Here is a 20,672-nt window from a genome sequence, read left to right on the forward strand (position 1 = left end):
TCTTTGTGAACTGTTACAAAGGGGTGTAGTATAGAGAGCGCCTGAAGTTCACTCACTCTCCTAATGGAGGCGATAGCTATTAAGAAAGCAGTCTTAAGAGTGAGGTCCTTAAGGGATGCCTTGTGCATGGGTTCAAAGGGTGAGCCCATAAGCCTGGCAGGTACATGTTTAGGTCCCATCCGGGAGCTGGGTTGGCTACAAGAGGGTGTATCCTCTTTACTCCCTCCATGAAGGCTTTAATAACTGGGACTTTCCACCATGACACTGAGTTGAGAAGTGGTGTATGCGGAAAGTGCAGCTAGATTTACTTTAATAGAATTAAAGACCAATCCTGAGTTTAATAAGTGAGTCAGGTAAAGAACAATATGTGTGGGAGAGCAGTCAACAGGGTTGATGCTCTTATTTCTACACCAGATGACGAATCTCTTCCATTTGCTAGAATAGCAGTAATGAGTGTTAGGTTTCCTAGCCTCCCTACGAATGTCCATGCATCTTTCAGGTAGTTTTAAATGTCCAAATTCTATGACCTCAGGAGCCAGGCTGCTAAGTTCAGGGTCTGTGGGCATGGGTGTAGCGTTCTGCCCTTGTCCTGTGACAGCATGATGTACGGGCAGGGAAGTTTCACTGGAGGAGATAGAGACATCTCCATCAAGTGAGCGAACCATGGCTGCCGGGCCCACATAGGGGCAACTAGTATCATGGTGACTGGTTCCTGGTGCATCTTGCGCACTATCTTGTTGAGAAGGGGAGTCGAGGGGGGTTGGGTGGGGCGAAGGGGACGGAGAGCGTAAACAAATTTCCCTGACCATGTTATCCAGAGACCGTTCCCTTAGACTGGTTCTGGGGGTACCTGGAAGCGTAATCTTGGCATTGGGAGTTCTCCAGAGTTGCGAACAAATCTATTTCTGGGAATCCCCATTGTGTGAAAACGTCGAAGACGATGTCTTCTTGTAACTGCCATTCATACTCTGCGGGCAGAGGGAAGTGTCTGCTGAGTTTGTCTGCTAGCAGATTGAGTTCCCCTGGTACATGTGACAACAGGAACATGTGTTTGAGAGCCCACTTCCAGATCTTCTGGGACAGCTTGGACAGTCCTGGAGAGGGAGTGCCCCCTTGCTTGTTCAGGTAGTACATGGCTGTGGTGCTGTCAGTGAGGACCATCACCATCTTCCCTTGCAGGTGTGCCTGGAAAGCCTTCAGTGCCCTGAAGACTGCTAGCAGTTCCAGCAAGTTTATGTGTTTCGACGCTACACTCGGAGTCCAAACTCCGTGTGCAGTCAAATGGGATAGGTGAGGCCCCCCCCATCCTGTGAGGGATGCGTCTGTGGTTAGAGTGGCCTCCACTGCAGGGGTGGCAAATGCTTTCCCTATTGCAAGGTTTTCCTTCGACCACCACCGTAGCGAGAGAACCAAGGCCTGCAAGACCACCACTAGATCGTCCCATTGTGTGCTGGCCCGACACCACTGGCTGTTCAGCAACTCTTGCATTGGGCGCATGCGCAGACGCGCGTGAGGTACCAAATATTTACATGACGCCATCCTTCCTAGCAAACGCATTTCTTTGCGTACCGTCACCTTTCGAGGGATCTGAAACAGCATATTTTGGAGCCTCTCGTTGGAGGGGAAGGGCCGTCCTTTGTTCAAATTAGAGCCCCTAGGAATTGTTTGATCTGGCTGGGGTAAAGGCTGGACTTCTTGTGATGGAGAAGCCCAGTTGGAACAAAAAGGTCTGCAGTCTTTTGGGTATTTGAGAAGCATGTCTCGTAAGAATCTCCTGTTTTTAGCCAATCGTTGAGGTAAGGGTATAACCTGCGCAGGTGGGCCCCTGCCACTGCTTTTCTGAATAGCCTCGGCGCTGACGCTATGCCGAAGGGTAGCACTCTGAACTGGTAGTGTTTGCCCTCTATCATGACCCTGAGGTATTTTCTGTGCACTGGCAACATTAAAATATGAAAGTATGCATCATTCATGTCCAGTGTTGTCATGTAATCTCCCTGTGAAAGTAGGGGGATTACTTCCTGTAGGGTCACCATGCGAAATTGAGGTTTGACAAATTTGTTCGCTGGGCGCAGATCTAGTACATGGCGCATGGTTAAATCCTTTTTGGGTACAAGGAAATACACTGAATAAATACCTTCCGCTACCTGTGATAGAGGCACGACCTCTATTGCTCCTTTTAGTAGCACCAGTTCCACTTCTTGAAGAAGGATGGCGAGGTGCTCTGATAAGCATCGTCCCCTTGGGGGTCTGTACTTGGGGGAGCGACTGAATTCTATGCAGTAACCGTGGGCTATGGTTGACAATACCCAGCAGTCTGATGTTATTCCCTCCTATGCTGGTAGGAAAGATGTTAACCGGCCCCCGACCGGCGATGCGTGGGAGGGGACTCAAACCTTCGGGTCATTTGGTGTTGGTAGCCGGGGATCCTCTGGGATTGAGGCACGACCTCTACCCTTGCCACTGCGTTGTCCTCTTTGCGTGTATTGGCCACTGGTTCCCTGAGTAGAGGACCAGTTGCCTGCAGTGTACTGCTGTTGTTGGCGTTGGCCTCGAAAAAAGCGTTTGTTGCCGAATCCTCGCTCATTGGGAGGCCTTGAGATTTGGTCTAAAGTCTTTAGGGTGTCGAAATCCTTGGCAGTCTCCAGTACGTCGTCCACTGCTTTCCCAAAGAGGTTAGAATCCTCTATTAATTTATTAATGAGTGACGCCTGGGTCTCTGGCTTAAAACCGGAATTGCGGAGCCAGACATGACACTTCATAAGTATTCCCTGGACTAAAGAACGGCCAGTCGTTTCTGCAGCATCAAGAGTGTTTCTAATGATGCTCTGGTTAACCAGAGTTCCTTCTCTTACTGTGGTTAATAAGCGAGTTCTTAAGGGCTCAGGGACTTCCTCGAGGTCCTGCCGTAATTTTCCCAATTGGGCATCAGCATAACTTGCCAGTAGGGTGTTATTATTGGCAATTCTGGTTGAAAAAGCTGCCGAGGCTGTAATTCTTTTACCCAGGGCGTACAGTTTCTTCCCTTCTTTGTCTGGGGGTGCTTCGGTGGTTGACAGCGGAACCCCTGCTATTTTCCTTGTGCTAGTTACCACTAAGGAGTCTGGAATTGAGTCACCCCTAATGTATAATGGGTCTGAAGGAAAGGGAGTAAACAGTTTTTCAATTCTGGGATTGACCCCTCTGACCAGTGCATTTGTAGACCGTGATGGAGTGATTTGCCTCTTAACTGAGATGAGGAAGGGAATGGTTTGACTAGTGGGAGGTTTTCTTTAATGATTTTTTTCTACAAAATCAGTATCGGGAGTAATTTCACCAGTTTCAATCTCAAAGTGCGCTGCTGCCTTCCGTAGTAGCGCGTTGAAAGTGGGTTGGTCATCTATTGGTGACGGATTCCTGACTGGTGTGGTCTGAGGAGAGGGAAAGTTTAGGATCTCATGGTCTGTAGACTCTGTTGGTGACTGCCAAGGCTGTGAGCCACCTTCATCTGGGTCTTCCTCGAAGCCTCCCCCCACCCCACCTATGTCAAGGTTTCCCTCAAAACCTTTTTATTCGAGGTTCTGTTGGTCTTCACCATCCAAGAATTCCTCGTCCTCTTGGAAGTGAGGGACTTCTTCAATGAGATCATAAGTATGAGATTCCTCCTGAAGGGGGTTAAATAGTCTAGGATATTTAGCCCTGGGGTCCTCATGAAGTACCTCCCTTGGCCTCTTGGGAGTTTATGTTCAGGAGTCCAATGTGGTAACCCAGAACGGTTTAGAGGTGAAAAAGGAGGCTGTTCTTCCTGTAGCCGTCTTGGTCTGTCCCATAATGTAGAGGATAAAGTCCCTTCGCCTTCTGAGAGCTCTAGCCTTCTTTCGACGGTGGGAGCTGTCCCTGCCTCCCTTCCAGCATTCTCAGCGTTTCCCTGGCCTTGTGAGCGGTTTTCAGCGTATCACTCGCCGTCCGTTTCTGGCCGTCCATGGAAACTATATGCGCCAAGCTCTCGACCATTAGTTTCTCCGTCGAGCATTCGTCTGGCGTCGTGCTGGGTGGTGCCGAGTCTTTTTCGGCAACAATAGCACTCTTACGAGGCGCGTCGCATGGTGTTTTGGTTGTAGCGCCCTTGTCTGCAGGTAGCCCAGTCGCTAGTCGCGGCTGCGGTGGCGGGGAGAGCTTGCGACCCTTACGGTCGGTGCAGGACGCTGGTGGGTCCGGCGTCTCCGTTGACACTATGGCTTTCTTCGTCTTCGACGAAGAAGTGCCGTGGGTTGTGTGTTTATGTTTATGCCTTCTGTGTTCGACAGTGTCGCCAGGGTGTTCATCCCCATAAGTAGGGCGTGAGCCGAACTTTTCTGGGCCGGGGACAGGCGTCAAGAAGCAGGTACGCGCCATAGAGAGGTCTACGACTTCCGAAACGGAGGTCGGGTTATCACTATCCTCGTCACACTCGGCAGCGGGTGAGGAATCAGCTCTAGACATAGCGTAGGCTGGCCACCTCTTGACCCTGCAGTCCTTTAAAGTTTTTGGGCGAAGTAGTTTACAGGCCTTCCTCGTTGTGGTCGAGGGGTAAGCAACGGTTACACCGCTTGCGCTCGTCTTGCCATGTAAATTTGCCCTTACAGCGTGGGCAAAATCTAAACAGAGTCCTCTCCATAGCCGAGGATATAGATACGCGTGATAATGACCCCGAAGGAAAGGTGGGGGGAGGGGGGAGAACGGCATTCTTAGAAATAGAAGAAATGTCCCACGACCCCACTCTCCCTACTGCATAAGGCCGGCGAGGCCAGGCCACGTGTTCGGCAGCGCCGAAGGATCTCCTCCGTCTAAGTCACCGCCGTCAAAGTTCTTACTCGGCGGTGAAATAGCTTTGCAGCTTCGATGTCGAAGGAGGGATCTACTGTATTTAATAATAGATAACGTCCAAAGGGTTGAGTAAAAGTTTTTGCAATTTCTCTCGAGGAGCTCCGCGTTAAGGCGACCAATATCTGGGCGGAAAAAAACAATCTGAGGGACCTCGACGCGTGAGGGATTGTGGGTACAATGCACGTCACTATAGGGATAGTGCTAAAGACACGCCTTGCCAACGTCCCCTTTTCGACTACGAAAACAAAAGCCAATACTCTGCAGTGACCACTGGATGTCAGACTATGCACAGCATGCGATTCTAAGCAGATTAACAAACATCAGATTGATTGATATATATATATATATATATATCAATCACCGTAATCTTATTTCTGATGCTTGCATCTGCTAAGATCCACATGCTGTGTATAGGCAGACATCTAGTGGAAGCTGCAGAGTATTACAGTTGTTTTCGAAATTCGAAAAGGGACGTCACCAGGGTGTGCCAGTATTACTATCCCTAGTGTGACGTCCACTGGACCCATGGTCCTTCACGTTTCGAGGTCCCTCAGATTGTTTTGTTTCTGACATGAGGTAGCATGAAGTGTACACGAGTACAGGTGTATCCAAACAGATATGTATCAGACAAGACAAAGCATCCATGTGCGTCCTCTCCAAGGGGAGGAAGGGTGGGTCGCATGTGAATCCAAGCAGATACAAGCATCAGAAATATAGTAAAGCACCACCCTCCTTACATCTAGTATATGGAGTTTATTCTGGAAGGCGGCCAGCAGTTCAATGGACTGGTTTACGTGGAATTTAGAGATTAACTTAGGGGAAAACCTAGGATGAGTGCATAAAACTAGTTTATCCCTGTGTATGATAAAAAAAGGATCCTGCACTGACAATGCTTGTAATTCACCAACTCTTCATATGAAAGTAATAGCCACTAAGAAGGCAGTCTTGTAGGTCAGGTACTCAAGACTGGTCTTATGCATCGGCTTGAAAAGGTCCCCCCATGAGCTTAGTGAGTACTACATTGAGATCCCATCTCGGCGGTGGATTAGAAATGGGAGGGTGGAGTCGCTTTACTCCCTCCATGAATGCTTTAATGACTGGTACCTTCCACCACAATACTTAATTGTGGGAAGTGTTATAAGTCGATAAAGCCGCCATGTGGACTTTTATCGAGTTGAAGACTAGCCACAAATCTAGCAAGTGTAGCATGTAATTTAGAATGTGTGATGAAGTACATTCTATAGAGCTCATTTGTTTAGACTGGCACCAAACTACACATCTCCTTCACTTGTCGAAATAACAGTGCCTAGTGTTATGTTTCCTTGCTTTCTTTAGGATATCCATACAACTATGTAGCAGATTCAGATGTCCAAACTCTGACGTCAGGAGCCACGCTTCCAAGTTCATAGACTGAGGTTGAGGGTGCACTGTTCCCCCGTGCTAAGTGAGTAGGTATGTCTTGCACGGGAGTTTGATGGGATCACACATCGCCAGTTTGCCCAGATGTGGATACCATGGCTGTCTCGCCCACATGGGAGCAACTAGGCTAAGCGTCACTTGTTCCCTGTGAATCTTGTTCGCCACCTTGGTCATGAGAGGAGTGGGAGGAATAGCGTAAGCAAACCTCCCTGAGCAGTTCATCCAAAGGGGGGTCCCCTTGGAGTCTGGTTGTGGGAACCTGGACGCAAAGTCTAGGCATTGCATGTTTTCGCTTGTAGGGAACAAGTCTAGTGTGTGGTAACCCCATTGAGAGAAGAGGCTATCTACGTCCTCCGTGTTTAGTTGCCATTCGTGTTACTCTGGTAGGGGATATCTGCTAAGAGAGTCTGCTAACGTATTGAGTTCCCCTTGAATGTGTTGAGGATAGGAATATCTTCCGTTTGAGTGGCCATTTCCAAATCTGCTGTGCTAGCCTGGACAGATTTGGAGAATGAGAGCCCCGCCTGCTTGTTTATGTAGAGCATTGCTGTTGTGCGGTCGATGAGGGCTTGTACCAACAGACCTGTTAAGTGTATCTCTAATGCCTGCAGGGCTTTGAATACTGCCAGCAGTTCTAACAGGTTGATGTGGATCTGTGCCATGGCAGGATTCCACAGCCCCTGAGCTGTGTGATGAAGTTGATGAGTCCCCCTCCCCCACCAGGCAAGCAAGGCATCAGTCGTCACTATCGCCTGTACCCCTGGATAATGGAAGGGTTTGCCCCTTAACAGATATTCCCTTGGCTACCAGCGAAGGTTTTGTACTAGTGTTGGCGAAACAACCACTAGATTGTCCCACTGACCGATTGCCTGAGACTGCGGTTTCGCCAACCACTTCTGCTTGGGGCGCATGCACAGACGTGCGTGTGGCACTAGGTAAATGCAAGATGCCATCATGCCTACCAATCACATAGCTTTGCATACGCTTATCTGGCAACCAGCCTGATAATGTGGTATTTGCAGTAACATATTTTGGACTGTTTCCTCTGAGGGGAAGACCAAGGCCTCCCTTGGGTCTATTACAGCTCCTAGGAAGTGTTTGGTTGTGCTTGGCACTAGGCTTGGTTTTTTTCTCGTTTATTGCAAAGCCTAATTGAAAGAGTCGATTTATCATTCTTTGAATATTTGTCCTGCGAATTTGGGAGGTCTCCTCTGTAATCAGCCAGTCGTCCAGGTAAAGGTACACTGGGATTGTCACCCTGCGCAGGTGCACTGCCACCACCGCCAGTACCTTGGTGAATACCCTTGGGCAGAGGCTATGCCGGGAAGTGCTGGTTTGCCATCTTGAATCGCAAAAATATTCTGTGCGCTGTGAACATTTAAATATGAAAATAAGCATCTTTCATATCCAGAGTTGCCATGTAGTCCCCGGTTTTAGCAGAGGGATTACTTCTTGTAGCGTAGTCATGCAGAATTTTTGTGGCTCAACATATTTGTTTGCAGGGCGCAGGTCTAATAATGGGCTCATTGTTAGATCTTTCTTTGGCAAAAGGAATAGGTTGAATTGGCCGGGACGACTTCTATGGCGCCCTTTTGAAGCAGCGTCGCGATTTCCTCGAGAAGGATGCATTATTCTTCCTCTGAGTTTTTCTTATGGCGCGGGGGATGGTTCCGGGGTCGCTGGATTAGTTCCACACAGTACCCGCCTGCCACGGTGGATATCACCCATTTGTCTGAGGTGATCGCCCCTCCCATGCTTGGGTGAAGTTTGAAAAGGGCCCTCCGACTGGACAGGCATGGGAGGGCACCTGAAGCGGAATGTCACTGTTTTGGAGGTGTTGCTCCACCTGTAGGAGGTAGAGGAAATCCCCCGGCAGCGAGATCAGCGCCGTCCTCTTGGGTAACCCTGAGCGGATTGGACCCGATTGTTACCCCAGGATGACCCTTAGTTTTGACCATACCCTGAACCCCTTTGGGAATTTCGTCCTCTGAAGCGACGAAAATTACCATTTCCTCGGCCTGGGGGTTTCTCTGTAAGCTGTCCCAAGGACTTCAGAGTATCATATTCGTCCTTTGCAGACTTGAGCGTTCTCAGCTGCCTTTCCAAAGAGGACTTTGGGCTCGATAGGCATATTCAGCAGTGTTGCTGGTGTCTCTTTCTTAAAGCCAGATTGGCGAAGCCAAGCATGGCGCTTTATAATAGTACCTTCCGCAATTATTCTACCCACATTGTCAGCAGCGTCTAAATTGATTATGCAGCTCGATACGGCTCTGCCCTCTGCTGCTACCTTTGCTAATTGAGTCTTTAAGGGTTACAGGGCAGACGATAGTAGTGCGGACACTTCGTCCCATTTATATTAATGTTAAAGGACATTTGTACCGCGCACTATCACCACCGGAGTGGTCCCCTGGCGCTCTGGCAGCTCTGAAAGGGGAGGGGAGGTTGAGTTAGTGGGAGGAGGCAGGAAAAGTGCAAGAGAGCAGTGATGTGCTGTTGGCGGTTGGCCTCAGACAATTATAGCTAGCTAAGAGTTGTATTGTTAGCTATTCTAGCTTGAAAAGTTGTAGAAGAGGCTAATTTCCTGCCCATGGTGTATAGACGTTTGCTTTCCTTGTCAGGTGGCGCCCAAGAGGAAGCTAGTGGAGTACCCACTCTATTTCTTGTGGTTATGACCACGAGCGAGTCAGGTTTAAGCTGTCCCCCGATAGAGGGGGTCCGTGAGAGATGGCCAGAAGAGCTTCCCTATGCGTGGGTTAACAGCATGCGTCCGATTTGGTCTTTCCAGAGAAGGCTAGATCCTTCTCTAGACAGATTGTAGGATTATTACTCAGTTTATTACAGATTTTTAATCCCCCAGGGATATACTCAACAAAATCCTTGTCCTGTTGAGTCTATTGTGTACTGATCTGGAAGTGTTATGCCGCCTTCATGAGCATGTCATTCAGAAGGGGCTGGTTGTCAATAGGCAAATCCGCCACAGGGGTATCTTGGTTGACGTGAGAGGCTATAGTGTACATCTCTTCCTCGTCGTCACCATAGTTTTCTTCCGTGCCCTCTTGAGCTGTATAAGTATCTACAGCATCAGCCTCATCATCATAATAGCCTATCATAAAGATCTATGTAGGGAGGATCACCTGTGGTGAAATATCCAGGGTATCCAGACGAGGTTTTAGATGGGGTTGACTAGTAGGGGCATTTACAACGGCTTGAGAGCCAGAAGCAGCTGTAGTAGGAGGAATGTTTTGGATGCTTTGGAATGCTTCAGGGTTTTTTCATAATTGACAATTAAGGTCATCCTCCTCATGACCCTGTCTATGCCTTCACATGTCCATTGGGCTGAGCTCGGGATGGACATAGGGCCTAGTGTGGAAGCCTCAGGGGTTACAGTGGAATCCTTTTCTGGTAAGGAATCTCCCCACCACCCCCACCCCCTGAGTTTGATAACCCTTGTGTGTGGGAAACCTTGTGAGGCTGGGCTTTGGATGGGGAGAGTGACCCATCTTTATCAAGCATTTGGAAGAGCGCTTCGAGACTTTCTCCTTTCTAAGCCCTTTTGGGACGCCTGCACTGAGGCCTTACCCGACTTCGACAGACCGTCAAACTTCAATCATGTAGTGGCTGTCGCCTCCTAAGCCGACGTTCAGGTGCAGATTTATGCAGGATGTCTCTGCTGTCTTTCAACAGTCTGTGCCTGTCATATTGCGATCGGGAATGCCCAGAGGACAGTGAGTTTGCGGACCTTTCACTAGACACCGTGCGCAGACCCTTAGTCAGCAACCGCGTCAAGTCTCGGCCCTAGGTTGTGGGTTTAGTGGGGGTGGGAGTTGAGTGCCTGTGCCGCGGCGGGACGTCCCCATAACAGGACCGCTGGCCTGTCTGTTAGGGTCAGGGGCTTGTGCTTTGGAAACTAGCGTCTCCCCTTCTCCGTCCGAAATGACGGCGTTGCTACCATCACTCAAGGTCCCTTCCAAATCTAGGGTGGCTTTGGCCTGAATGGCGTGGTGGGCCCAGCAGTTCGTTTTACGGTTCTTCAACGTTTTTAGTTTGAAGAGTGTACAGGCTCGACACTTCTGTGCGACGTGATCTTGTGGGAGGCAGAGATTGCACATCAGCCCACAGGATTTCTTTCCTGCAACTTGGGCAGAATTTAAAGGGTCCTATCCATGATATGTAATGGCAGCTAGGCGAATGTAATATAGGAAAAGGGGCAAATACATTTTCAATTACCTCCCCCCTAACCCTACTGTGTGGGCTGAAGCCTGGTGTGGCACTCCCGGGCCGAACAGATTTGTCGAAAGGATCTTCTTCAACTATCGTCTTCCTTCACCGTAGTCTGGGATGATCTCGATAGTCAGTGAACAAAGGATAGGAAGAGAGATTTAGCTCTAATTATTATAATGAATGGCGATATGCAGAAAGAGGAACTCCACTATTGTGCGTCCATCTATGAAGGCCGAAAAAAACAAATCAGTGGGACCTTGACGCGTAAAGGACCATGGGTATAGTCGCACTAGGGATAGTATTACTGGCACGCCCTGTCAACATCCCTTTTCGAATTTCGAAAACAACTGTAATACCCCACAGCTTTCACTAGATGTCGGCCTATGCACAGCCTGTGATCTAAGCAGATTCCACAACAAGCCTCAGAAATATACACACATATATACATATACATATATATATATAGCGTCAAGCTTCTTTCCTTCTTGGTCCGGGGGAAACAGACGGAGGATGGATTTGCCAACCTCTTGCTTACTGCAGTTGAGACCACAGTCTGGACGGCTGGGATCATAGGCACTTCGGTGCAGATTCTGGAAGCCTGTACTTCTCCTGCTCATTCAGTCTTGGTGGAGCCGAGTCCGGGACCTTCATAAGGGCTAGGCCCTCATCCCACCAGTCCTGCAGGAGAGGAGAGTCGTCCTCCTCCTCCTCATTCCTCAAGTACCAAATTAAACATGGTGGAAGCCCTTGCCAACATGGAGTGGAAGGAACCCACTTCGTCTGGTGGGGACACCCTGGGGGTGTTGTCTGAGTTTAGTGGTGTGTCATCTGCGGTTATGAATTCCTCTGCTGTTATAAAGTCAGAACATTCATCCTTATCCACCGCTGTATCCTCCACCGCCGTGTCCATCAGGGGCAGGTCCTCCACTAGGGATGGTGTTCCTTGTCTAGGCATAGATGGGTGAGGTATATGTTTTGGCAGGCTGTCCTACGGGTGAGTTCCACTGGAGCCAGCTGAGGAGGCATGTGCTGTTGGATTTCTGCCACAAGCGTGTAGGGTAGTTCAGATGTCCAGGGACAAATCCCTACAACTGGACGATGCGTCTCAACGGGGCAACACCCTCAAATGATTTCACCGGACAAAAATGCTCCATCAAGGGTTGAATACTGAGGTGGTCCTCTAGGTCTGATGCAGCCTTCCTACAATTCTTCAGAACTGTAAAATCATTTTAAGATCTGTCACTGTCATTGGCTAGTGGGGGGGTAGCTGCTCTTGCCTTGCTTTTGGATAAGAAGAGGACCTCTGCACCCACTTTAGAGTGATCCTGGAGGAGCCAGGATTCCTGTCCAGCTCGAAGACTTGCAAGGAGACCGTGTTCCCATCGGAAGAGGGCTTGGCGACAAACTTCTGCTTCTGCCCTGGTAGAGCCCTGTCCTGTAGAAGAGCTCCAGTCCTGCGAAGGAGCTGCGATGCTTGGAGTGGAGGAATCTCCATTCTTGACATCAGTTCGGAGTCTTGCAAAGAAGAGCCTTCGGAAGTGCCCCGTGACCGCCATGATACCGACCAGCTCTGAGTTTGGGCTACCTTACTGCAGACGTCGCCATTCCGAGTTGAGGCCTGGAACTTGGAGGATCCTCAACTTGTGCTATGAGACTTATCTCTGCGACATTTGGTGGTCCGAGCATCAAGGGGGCAAGAGATAGGAGGGGAAAGGCTGACTGCGACAAGTGCGCCCCTTTGGGTCGCCGTGCATCGTTGGCCGTCATCCAAAATTGCTTACCTGCGTCCATTTCTGTCCTTAGAGGGGCCTTGCATCAAGTTTTGCTAAACTCTTCCAGAGTCCTTGCACCAGACACCGACCGGAGAGCTGCTCGAACCTGCAACCCGTGGGGATCATGGGCTGAGGCTGAAAAGCAACCTCAGACATTGAGAACCAGAGTAGAGAGGGTGAGTTATAGCGATACTTACCTGCCCCCTAAACACACTTTAAAAGTTTGCTAACTTTTACAAAACTTTCTAATACTTGGGGTTTGCCGCAGCTTGTTCACACAAGTACTCAGAAAGTTGGGAACATGTTTGTTAGCTAGTTTAACTTGTCCCCCGACACTTGGAACTGTTTATGAGACCCTACCTTCATTTTTTCCAGCTTCACAAACTATATGGAAACTTCTGAAGTATTGGGCACAAGGCGCCAGACAACTTGGGGTTGCACATCTAAAATTAGGGATTATTCTTTGTGGACCATTAAGACAAATACTATTCAGTACCTTTTTTTCGAGGGATTTTACCTGCATTTTGCCCCAAACCAGTTACTGTTCATATGCATCTAATTTTTAGCATTGTGTGATATTTCCTGTTAGTTATTTCTCACTGCGTTTTGGCCATACGTAAACAACTATTTTTAAACCAGATTGTCCAAGTGTAATCTTTGACTGCTACTCTGCATGTACTCATTGTGGACCCCTTAAAAGCTCACCAACTCTTGAGATTTAGCCTAGACCACTTGTCACTGCTACCTTGAACTGGTTTGGCTACAGCTCCCAGAGGATGTGCCTGTCAAAATATAGGCTGGCCTTCTATACATCTGTCCACAAGGCCAGATTATAGAAAATATGTCCCAACACCAATCACAGTAGGCTGGGTCATACTGCACCCATTCAATGACTATCGTCTCCAGAAGCCCCGCCCCTGCAGACTTTCAGATTTTTACTGCACGCTTCAGTGCTGGGAGTCCGCTATAGTTGCTCTATGAGCAAAACTTCTATTTTGGTCAAAACATTTAGTTTTGCTGTCCGATATCTAGTCCAGCAATGAGCTCTGTTCTCCAGTGAAGCTTCCCGATTCATGAAATCCTGCTCATGACCCTTATGGTCTGGAAGAACACGTCTTCCTTCCGATACTAATGCGAATTATAACTCTGGTTATTACAAGGTGGAAAAAACAAATTCTTTCTCCAGATTCAACCTCTTTAGGGTTTGTAGTTAGCAGTCGGTGGAAAACTCCTGTAAAGCCAAACAAATTATCACAAAAATGTGGCCTACACGCAGACAAAAACACATTTATTCTAAGATATACATATAAAAGCCCCATCCCAAATAAAAATTACAATTTTACTAGCAACTATGACAGAATTACCTTCATATGGTTCCTTAAAGGATCCAGAAGATTGAAGTGGATATTACATTTAGGACACGCTCTAGGGAAAGGTGTCCCATTTTTCAAATGGCTTGTAACAGCACTTGAACCTAAAAGAAAAAAATATCATTCTAGAAGGCTCGGCAAAATATTGACAAAACTCAGGCGTAACCACGCTGTATATGACAATTTCAAAAGTCCCATTTATATGCTGATAGGAGCTTTAACATGCTTAATGGTAATTCTCAAGTAATCTAATCCGGGAGAGAAAACAATTAGTTTAAGTCGTATGTCGATTCAACATCAGATATTTTCATGCATTTTTATTTTTTACGCATATCATTAGAGGAAAACCTACCTTTGGGGGAGGGTAATGTTGATTGGGGAGTGCCTAGTTTCATAGCAGGCAATGTAGTGGGGGAATTGCTTCCCATGACTGCCTCAATGGGTTTTGACATTTTCGGGGGAACAAGGTTTACTTCATTTGTAGCAGGGCGCTTATTTACAAATGGATTCTCCTTCATACTTGCATTAGCTGAAAGACACGCGTAAAGAAACAAAAATTAATGTTAACAAATGCTAAATTTTAACTCTGTATTAAGTCTTAAGTTAGGGTGGTGCTAAACTATTTCCTGTAACATTAGATAAAGTCAACAATCAAATGATTACATAATAGCATTCCTATGTCTTGCTCCAAAATACATTCAAGTTGAATACATCTTAAAACGGTGCTTCTGTGCAGTGGGTTGTAGGGCACAGATCAATGTTTAAGACATTACAAAACTCACATTTCTAACATTTATTTTAGGTTTTTCAGAACTATTATGTACGGTTGTGGGAAGTCAATGTTGGTGAACCAGCAAAGGAGTAACAAGTCCGAAATCATGGATTTCTCGTTAACAGGAACAAGCAGATAGCAGATAGGCTAGTAGATCAGGCGTTTGGTGTAAAGCAGAATTAATAATTGTGTGTACAAAATGCTACATATACCGGGGACAGAAGATGATAAACTATAAAAAAAATTGTTTTATAAAGGCAAAAGCAACACTAAAATATGAAAAAGTACCTTCCTCGTGATGCAGGTTCTCTGCTCTGCCTTCCCCATAGGCAGGCCAGGAAAAGCAGAATGGCAAAAGACAGCAGTCACTTGAATAGTATTTTAAATGTTTTGGAAGCCTATATGCCATTTGTCCCTCCATGCAGGGGCACTCCCTCCATCCTCACGCCGCCAACCACCACACCCAAGACCATTATGCTTTTTCTTAACCAAGTGTTCGGACTGATTTTCTATACTCTGGCCTGGGGAACAGATGTATAGCAGGCCAACCTATATTGTGGCAGGGACAACTCTGGGAGCTGTAGCCAAACCAATTCAGAATAGCAGTGACGAGTGGTCTAGGCTAATTCTCAAGAGGTGGTGGGCTTGTAAAGGGTCCACAATAAGTACACACAATGGGAAGCACAAATTACACTTAGACAGTATGTATGCAAATATTTATGGCCAAACACTACTATGACCAACAGGTACAATATCACACAACACTAATATTATAATACATATGTACAGTCGAAAGAGTAGGGCATAATACACATCAAACCCCTGTAAAGAAAAGTGTAGATTAGTTTATGCACTACATGTCCACAGAGAATTGGCCATAGCTTCAAATTGTCCTTCCCCAAATTCTTATGCCCAAAAATTTTTTTAAAAAAACAAAAAAAAAAAAAACAGGAAAAGTTCTGACACATTTTTAACGGTGGAAAAAAATGAAGGTAGGGTCTGTGGGGTCCAGTTAACGATTCCAAGGGTTAGAGGACAAGTTATTATAACTAACAAGTGTCCACAACCTTTGGAAGGCTTGCGTGATCAAGCAATGGCAGAGCCAAAGTATTGTAAAAGTTTAGAAAAGTTTTAGAAAAGTAAACAAAACTTGCAAAGGGAGTTTAGGGGCATTTAAGAACCACTGCAACTAACCCTCTGTACTCCGATTCTTCAGAGCACTTGGCAAGTCCATGGAAGAAGGTCTGAAATCGCTTTTCCAACCGTCAGCCTCAGTTCTTGATTCAATGGGTTTTCAGGTTCGAGCAGATCACCAGTCTGTATCTTTGGCTGGTGAAAAGACTCTCGGTGGCAGAATGCAGAAACGCGGGATGCCATACCCCTCTTAGGACTGGACCTAACTTGGATAAGCCGTTTCTGACAGCAGTCACTGCAGCACAGCGACACAAAGGGACTCCCTTGTTGCTGTCAGACTTTCCCCCCTAGCTCGGGTCTCCTTGATGCTAGGACTCCAAAATTTCACTGAGTTAAGTCTTGTAGGACAAGACGAGTATTCCCCCAATTTTCAGGCCTCAACACTTAACAGCGGCAGCATGGTAGCCCAAACTCAGAGCTCTTCAGCCACAGGGCAGTCCTGGGACACTTCTGATGGATCTTCGCAGGGTACTTCGCTGGTGTCAGGAATGGGTGTTCCCTCCACTCCACAGGTCACAGCTCCCTTGCAGGACTGAAGATCGACAGCAAAACCAAGCTCTTCCAGGACAGCAGCAGAAGTTGGTTGCCAGGCATCCCTCAGATGGGTCTCTGGTCTCCTAATGGGTCTCACAGCTGGACAGGAGACTTGGTTCCTTCAGGTTTCTCCAGGATCTCTCTAAAGTGGCTGCAGGGGTCCCCTTATTATCCCAAAAGGCAGGTAAGAGCAGTAACTTCCACTAGTCAATAGCAGAACTAGCCCCACACACACACACCCCAGCAGTGGTCCAATCAGGACCACTGGCGGGAACACACATGCATAACACACACACACACACTGAAACCAGTTTGTAGATTGGGACCAGAAAGTCCCAGCCCACCTCCTGCCCTCAAACACACACAGCCCTCCCAAAAGCCTCTACTTTCCAGGCACTGGATGTCCATAAAAGCCTAGGAATAAGTCTAAAAGACAAGATGGCCAAAGGAAAGGAAAAATACCTTGTGGCAGGGCCATGTTTGGTCGCTAGCCACAGTTGGCAGTCAAACTCGGTAAGGCTAAAACAAAAAGCACAAATAAATGGTAAAAAGTCACTGCTGCCACTAGCTTGTCAATTTAGCACACTTCAGTAACCAAATATCCACTTGTGTGTTAGTGTAGGGCAACACCAAAAGTGTACCCAAATGTACCGCGTTGTACAATGATATAAAGTTACAAGTGATAACAAGTCACTAAAGGTAGCAACTAAGTACCTAGACTAAGGGAAACAATGTTTCCCAGTACAGACAGCCCGAAGGACGTGTCAGTTTCCCCATAACAGATGAGCAAATGATTGTGTAGTGAAGCTTAAGGCTTCACTGCACTGTAAAAATGACAGGTCAGGATCAAAAATAAAAGCAAAATGTTTGGGGGTCCATTAAAATGGAAGGAATGGTGCAGTAAAGAAAAATCTTTCCTAACACCAAGGCAATTGTAGCAAAAGATATGCCTTACTGGAGATGGTTGGGTGGTTGATGCGAAGGTGGAAGAGCAAGGACTACTAGAAGCTTACTCTGCATGAAGGTAATATTTCCTTTCACTTTCGTCCTACTCAACTAATTAAGACAGACTAAAAAGGCACTAAAACGATAAGAGTAAAGCAGGCCGCATATACAAGGAAACAATGACGTAAACAGGTTGCAGAGTACAACTAGCCCAAAAGAAGCACCTTTTCTGGATGATGCATCCAAAGAATAATGTTTACAAAAAGCAAGAAGAGGAGTCCAAGTGACAGCCCTACTGACTTCATGAACATGACTTGTATGACAATGCTGCATTGTGTGAAAGCATCATGAAGTAGACACAGCCAACTGAAGTAAAAGGTTGGGATATAAACTTTAATTGAATAAAGAATGAAGTTGGAAAAGGCATATCTTGCCCTATGCTAAGGTGGGATTTCCCTCCTAAATAAAAGTAAATGATAGTCTGTCTCAGGCAGTCCAAAGCAGGTTGTGTGTCCAAAACCTATACTTGGCCTCACCTCTAATATATACAATGTGTAGGGACGTCAGCTTCAAATGAAACGTGTTCAAAATACAAGTTCATAGCTTCTTCCAGCTCTAAAATGAAAAAGAGTTTTCCCTTCCCCAAGTTTCAAATAGTTCACTTTAACAAAAGAGAGATTCCCTTCCTCAAGCACTGAATTCCTCCAATGTCTCAAAATAACAATTGCATAAAAAGTTCAATGATCCTCAAATAATACAATTCCTTGAGATATCAATGTTCCACAATAACAGTTCCTTGGCTTTTTCCCCAGCTCCTCGGGTTTGGTTGCTTTTCACCAATTTAGAAAATTCAGCTCAAATCTCAGTTCACATAAGTTTCCTTTATTCAATCACAACGTGGATTTTCCTTAGGTGGGTCTATTCTGACTAGGTGTAGTTGTTGGACTACACAGTCCACCCATTACAGGTCACGCAATCGAGACACCTTATTTCTATCCGTTTCACATGTATCTTGACACAATCTCAGCTTCCAACAAGGCTTGACTCAGTATCCTTTCGAGAGCCCTTGAAGCTTTAATATCACTGACTTTGTCAACAATCACTCTTGTAGTGGCTTTCTTTTGCAACACTAACAAATGCTTCCCAGTTCACTCTCCTGCTAGGCAACAGTTTCTATTATAGTTCCTTTTGCACACGCTTCCAAGTTCCTTTTGCCAAGTTTTGTCACACAGACTTTGTTACTGTTATATTTCTCTTGCACCACTATTCGACTCATGGCCAGGCTTGCTTATTCGACTCTTCGTTTTCTTAGATTTAATGCACATGTTCAAAATTAAGTGTCTCAGGCACTAAACTTCCCATCCACCGTGTATGGGCCCCCCCCCCCCGCACCCTTCACCCAGGCGGACTCTCCGGCCTTCTCATGGTCTGGTTTTCATTCTCTACGGCTTCCCATTGACTTGTGTCCACTCGTAGTCTCCTCACGCTGGTTCCCTTTGGAGTACAGCATCCTACACGGCTTCCTTGCTTCCCCGCTGTATCCTTCGGCGTTCCGGTAACCTGCAGTCAGTGGTCCTGCATCTGCAAGCATTCAGAGGCCTCTCCAATGCTCCCGGTAACTTCGTTCCATGCTGCACTGCTTCCACAACTCCGCCAAAGACTGCTAACAAGCCCCTGTCGCTTGCTGCACTGGATCACACTCCTGTTACCTTCCAGCATCTCAGGAAGGTGCCATCTTTACCACCATAGCTGCGGCCCTAGAACTCTCCTTCACTCTTGCCCTGCCTCTCTACAAACCTCTCAGCTGACTCTTTTTTAAAGTTCCAGGCTCCCTGATAATGAGTCCAACAACTACACTGCTCATATTTCTTCATCCCGTCTGTCTTCTGTAGTAATGGTGGCCTCATCTCAGTACCCAAGTTGTGTGTAATGGACATACACAGAGAGGTTGCAAAGTTCTGGTGTATCTCTTCCTCATCCCAGTACCTGGCTGGGGCCTACTGAAGAGGGTTTTCTGGCAAAATAGGGAATGGATTGGTAATAGCCTACAAAGGCCTGGGGGATATTTGATTCCTTAAAAAAAGGAAATGGGGGATACACCATCTCACCCAAGGATGCCTCACCCCAACTCCCCAAGTCTCCTCCATATGGATATGCAAGGGAGAATTACCTGCCTCCCTCGCATATCCACTCCCAGGGTCAGAATCCGAAAGAGGCGGCCTTTCCCTGACCACCTGGGATGAGAATACGTTGGGGGAAAGAAGTGAGGACGCCCTCAGATTCCTCACATTTGGCTCTGGTAGAATAAGCTTGAAGTCTTTGCAGAAGCTTAATCCCTTTCAAGTCAAGCTTTTGCTATGCAAGAGATGGCCCACATAGCAATAGTTGCCTTACCCACCTTGCTGCCAGTTGAAAGGCCAACATATACAAACAATCTAAAAAGGTTTTAAATGTTCCATATAAAATTTCAGAATCCCACAACATCCAAATTGTAAAAAGCCTATTCTATTGGAGAGTTTCAAGGCCTAGGATGAACAACCTGGTAATAGATTTTGATTTAGATGGAAATGAAACTATTTTCAGGAAAAAGGAAGGAACCATACACAGAACCAATGTATCCATATGATAAATTAGGGAGGGCTCCTCTGAAAAAAAAGTGCTTCAACCTCTTCTATTCTCCTTGCCAACTTAATAGCTACCATAAAGCGGTGTTGGGGAGTTTTACTTAAATCCACCTATGGTAAGAGTAGAGAAGACTCACCATTAGGTTTAGGGCTCCAATTCCTAGGTTTGGTCTGAACTACCCAAAGGTTTTGGTAGCAATGGACAAGCAGCCAGGCTTTGTCTAGGAGGGAGAAGGGCTGTAGGCCAGTACAAAGAACTCAGAGCACACCTATAGTCAGGGCACACCTATAGGGTCCTGCCCTGACCCTTGCCATCCCGGATAACTACTCCATTATCAGGTGCGATAGGGACACTTCGCAAACTAAGGGGGGTGGATTAGCATTTATATTTAAGAGTTTGCTTAATCTTAGAGCTACCAAAATCCTACAGCTGCCATCAGCTGAACTACTCTCTATTAAACTACCCAATCACACTGCTACAGTGCATCTCATATACAGGCCACCCGGCCCTGCCTCCAGATTTTTAGAGGACATCTCATCCATCCTAGCCTCTAGCACCAAGCCTAAATCTGAAATCATACTTGGCGACCTCAACTTGGGATACCAGGATACAAATGATGCCAAAGCCAGTGACGTAGCCAGCATTCTGGCTGACTTCGGTCTCACCCAACATGTTAATGAACCCACCCATATCAAGGGTCGCATCCTTGACTGGGTCTCAGACATGAACTGTGCACTAAAGGTAACCTCTGTGACACCATGTGCGTGGTCTGATCACCATAAAATAATATTTTTCATTAATTGTAGCCCACACACTGACAAACCCAACCTTGCCCTGCCCACCTATACACGAAACAAGGAACAAGTTACTTACCTGTAACTGCCGGTCTTCATCCACGCCAAGGCCGTGGCTTAAGACCTCGATCAGCTCTTCCTCTGAAGCCGAATCTACGACGACGCCCTGCCCCCCCTTTTTCTT

General features: G+C 46.9%; 1 protein-coding gene across 5 annotated transcripts in view; it reads right to left on the reverse strand.

Moving 5' to 3' along the window:
* Positions 1-20,672, reverse strand: part of ZNF280D (zinc finger protein 280D) — a 1,333,168-nt gene that overhangs the window by 893,678 nt on the left and 418,818 nt on the right. For all 5 annotated transcript variants that reach the window (XM_069624893.1, XM_069624892.1, XM_069624896.1 and 2 more), the window contains exons 6-7: positions 13,977-14,153; positions 13,619-13,728 (exon numbers count right to left, since the gene is read on the reverse strand). In XM_069624893.1, coding sequence (XP_069480994.1) covers positions 13,619-13,728; positions 13,977-14,153 — 287 coding nt within the window. The remainder of the gene's footprint in view (positions 1-13,618; positions 13,729-13,976; positions 14,154-20,672) is intronic.

This window comes from Ambystoma mexicanum, chromosome 11 (assembly GCF_040938575.1).
Source record: "Ambystoma mexicanum isolate Mex_15411 chromosome 11, UKY_AmexF1_1, whole genome shotgun sequence".
NCBI lineage: Eukaryota > Metazoa > Chordata > Amphibia > Caudata > Ambystomatidae > Ambystoma > Ambystoma mexicanum.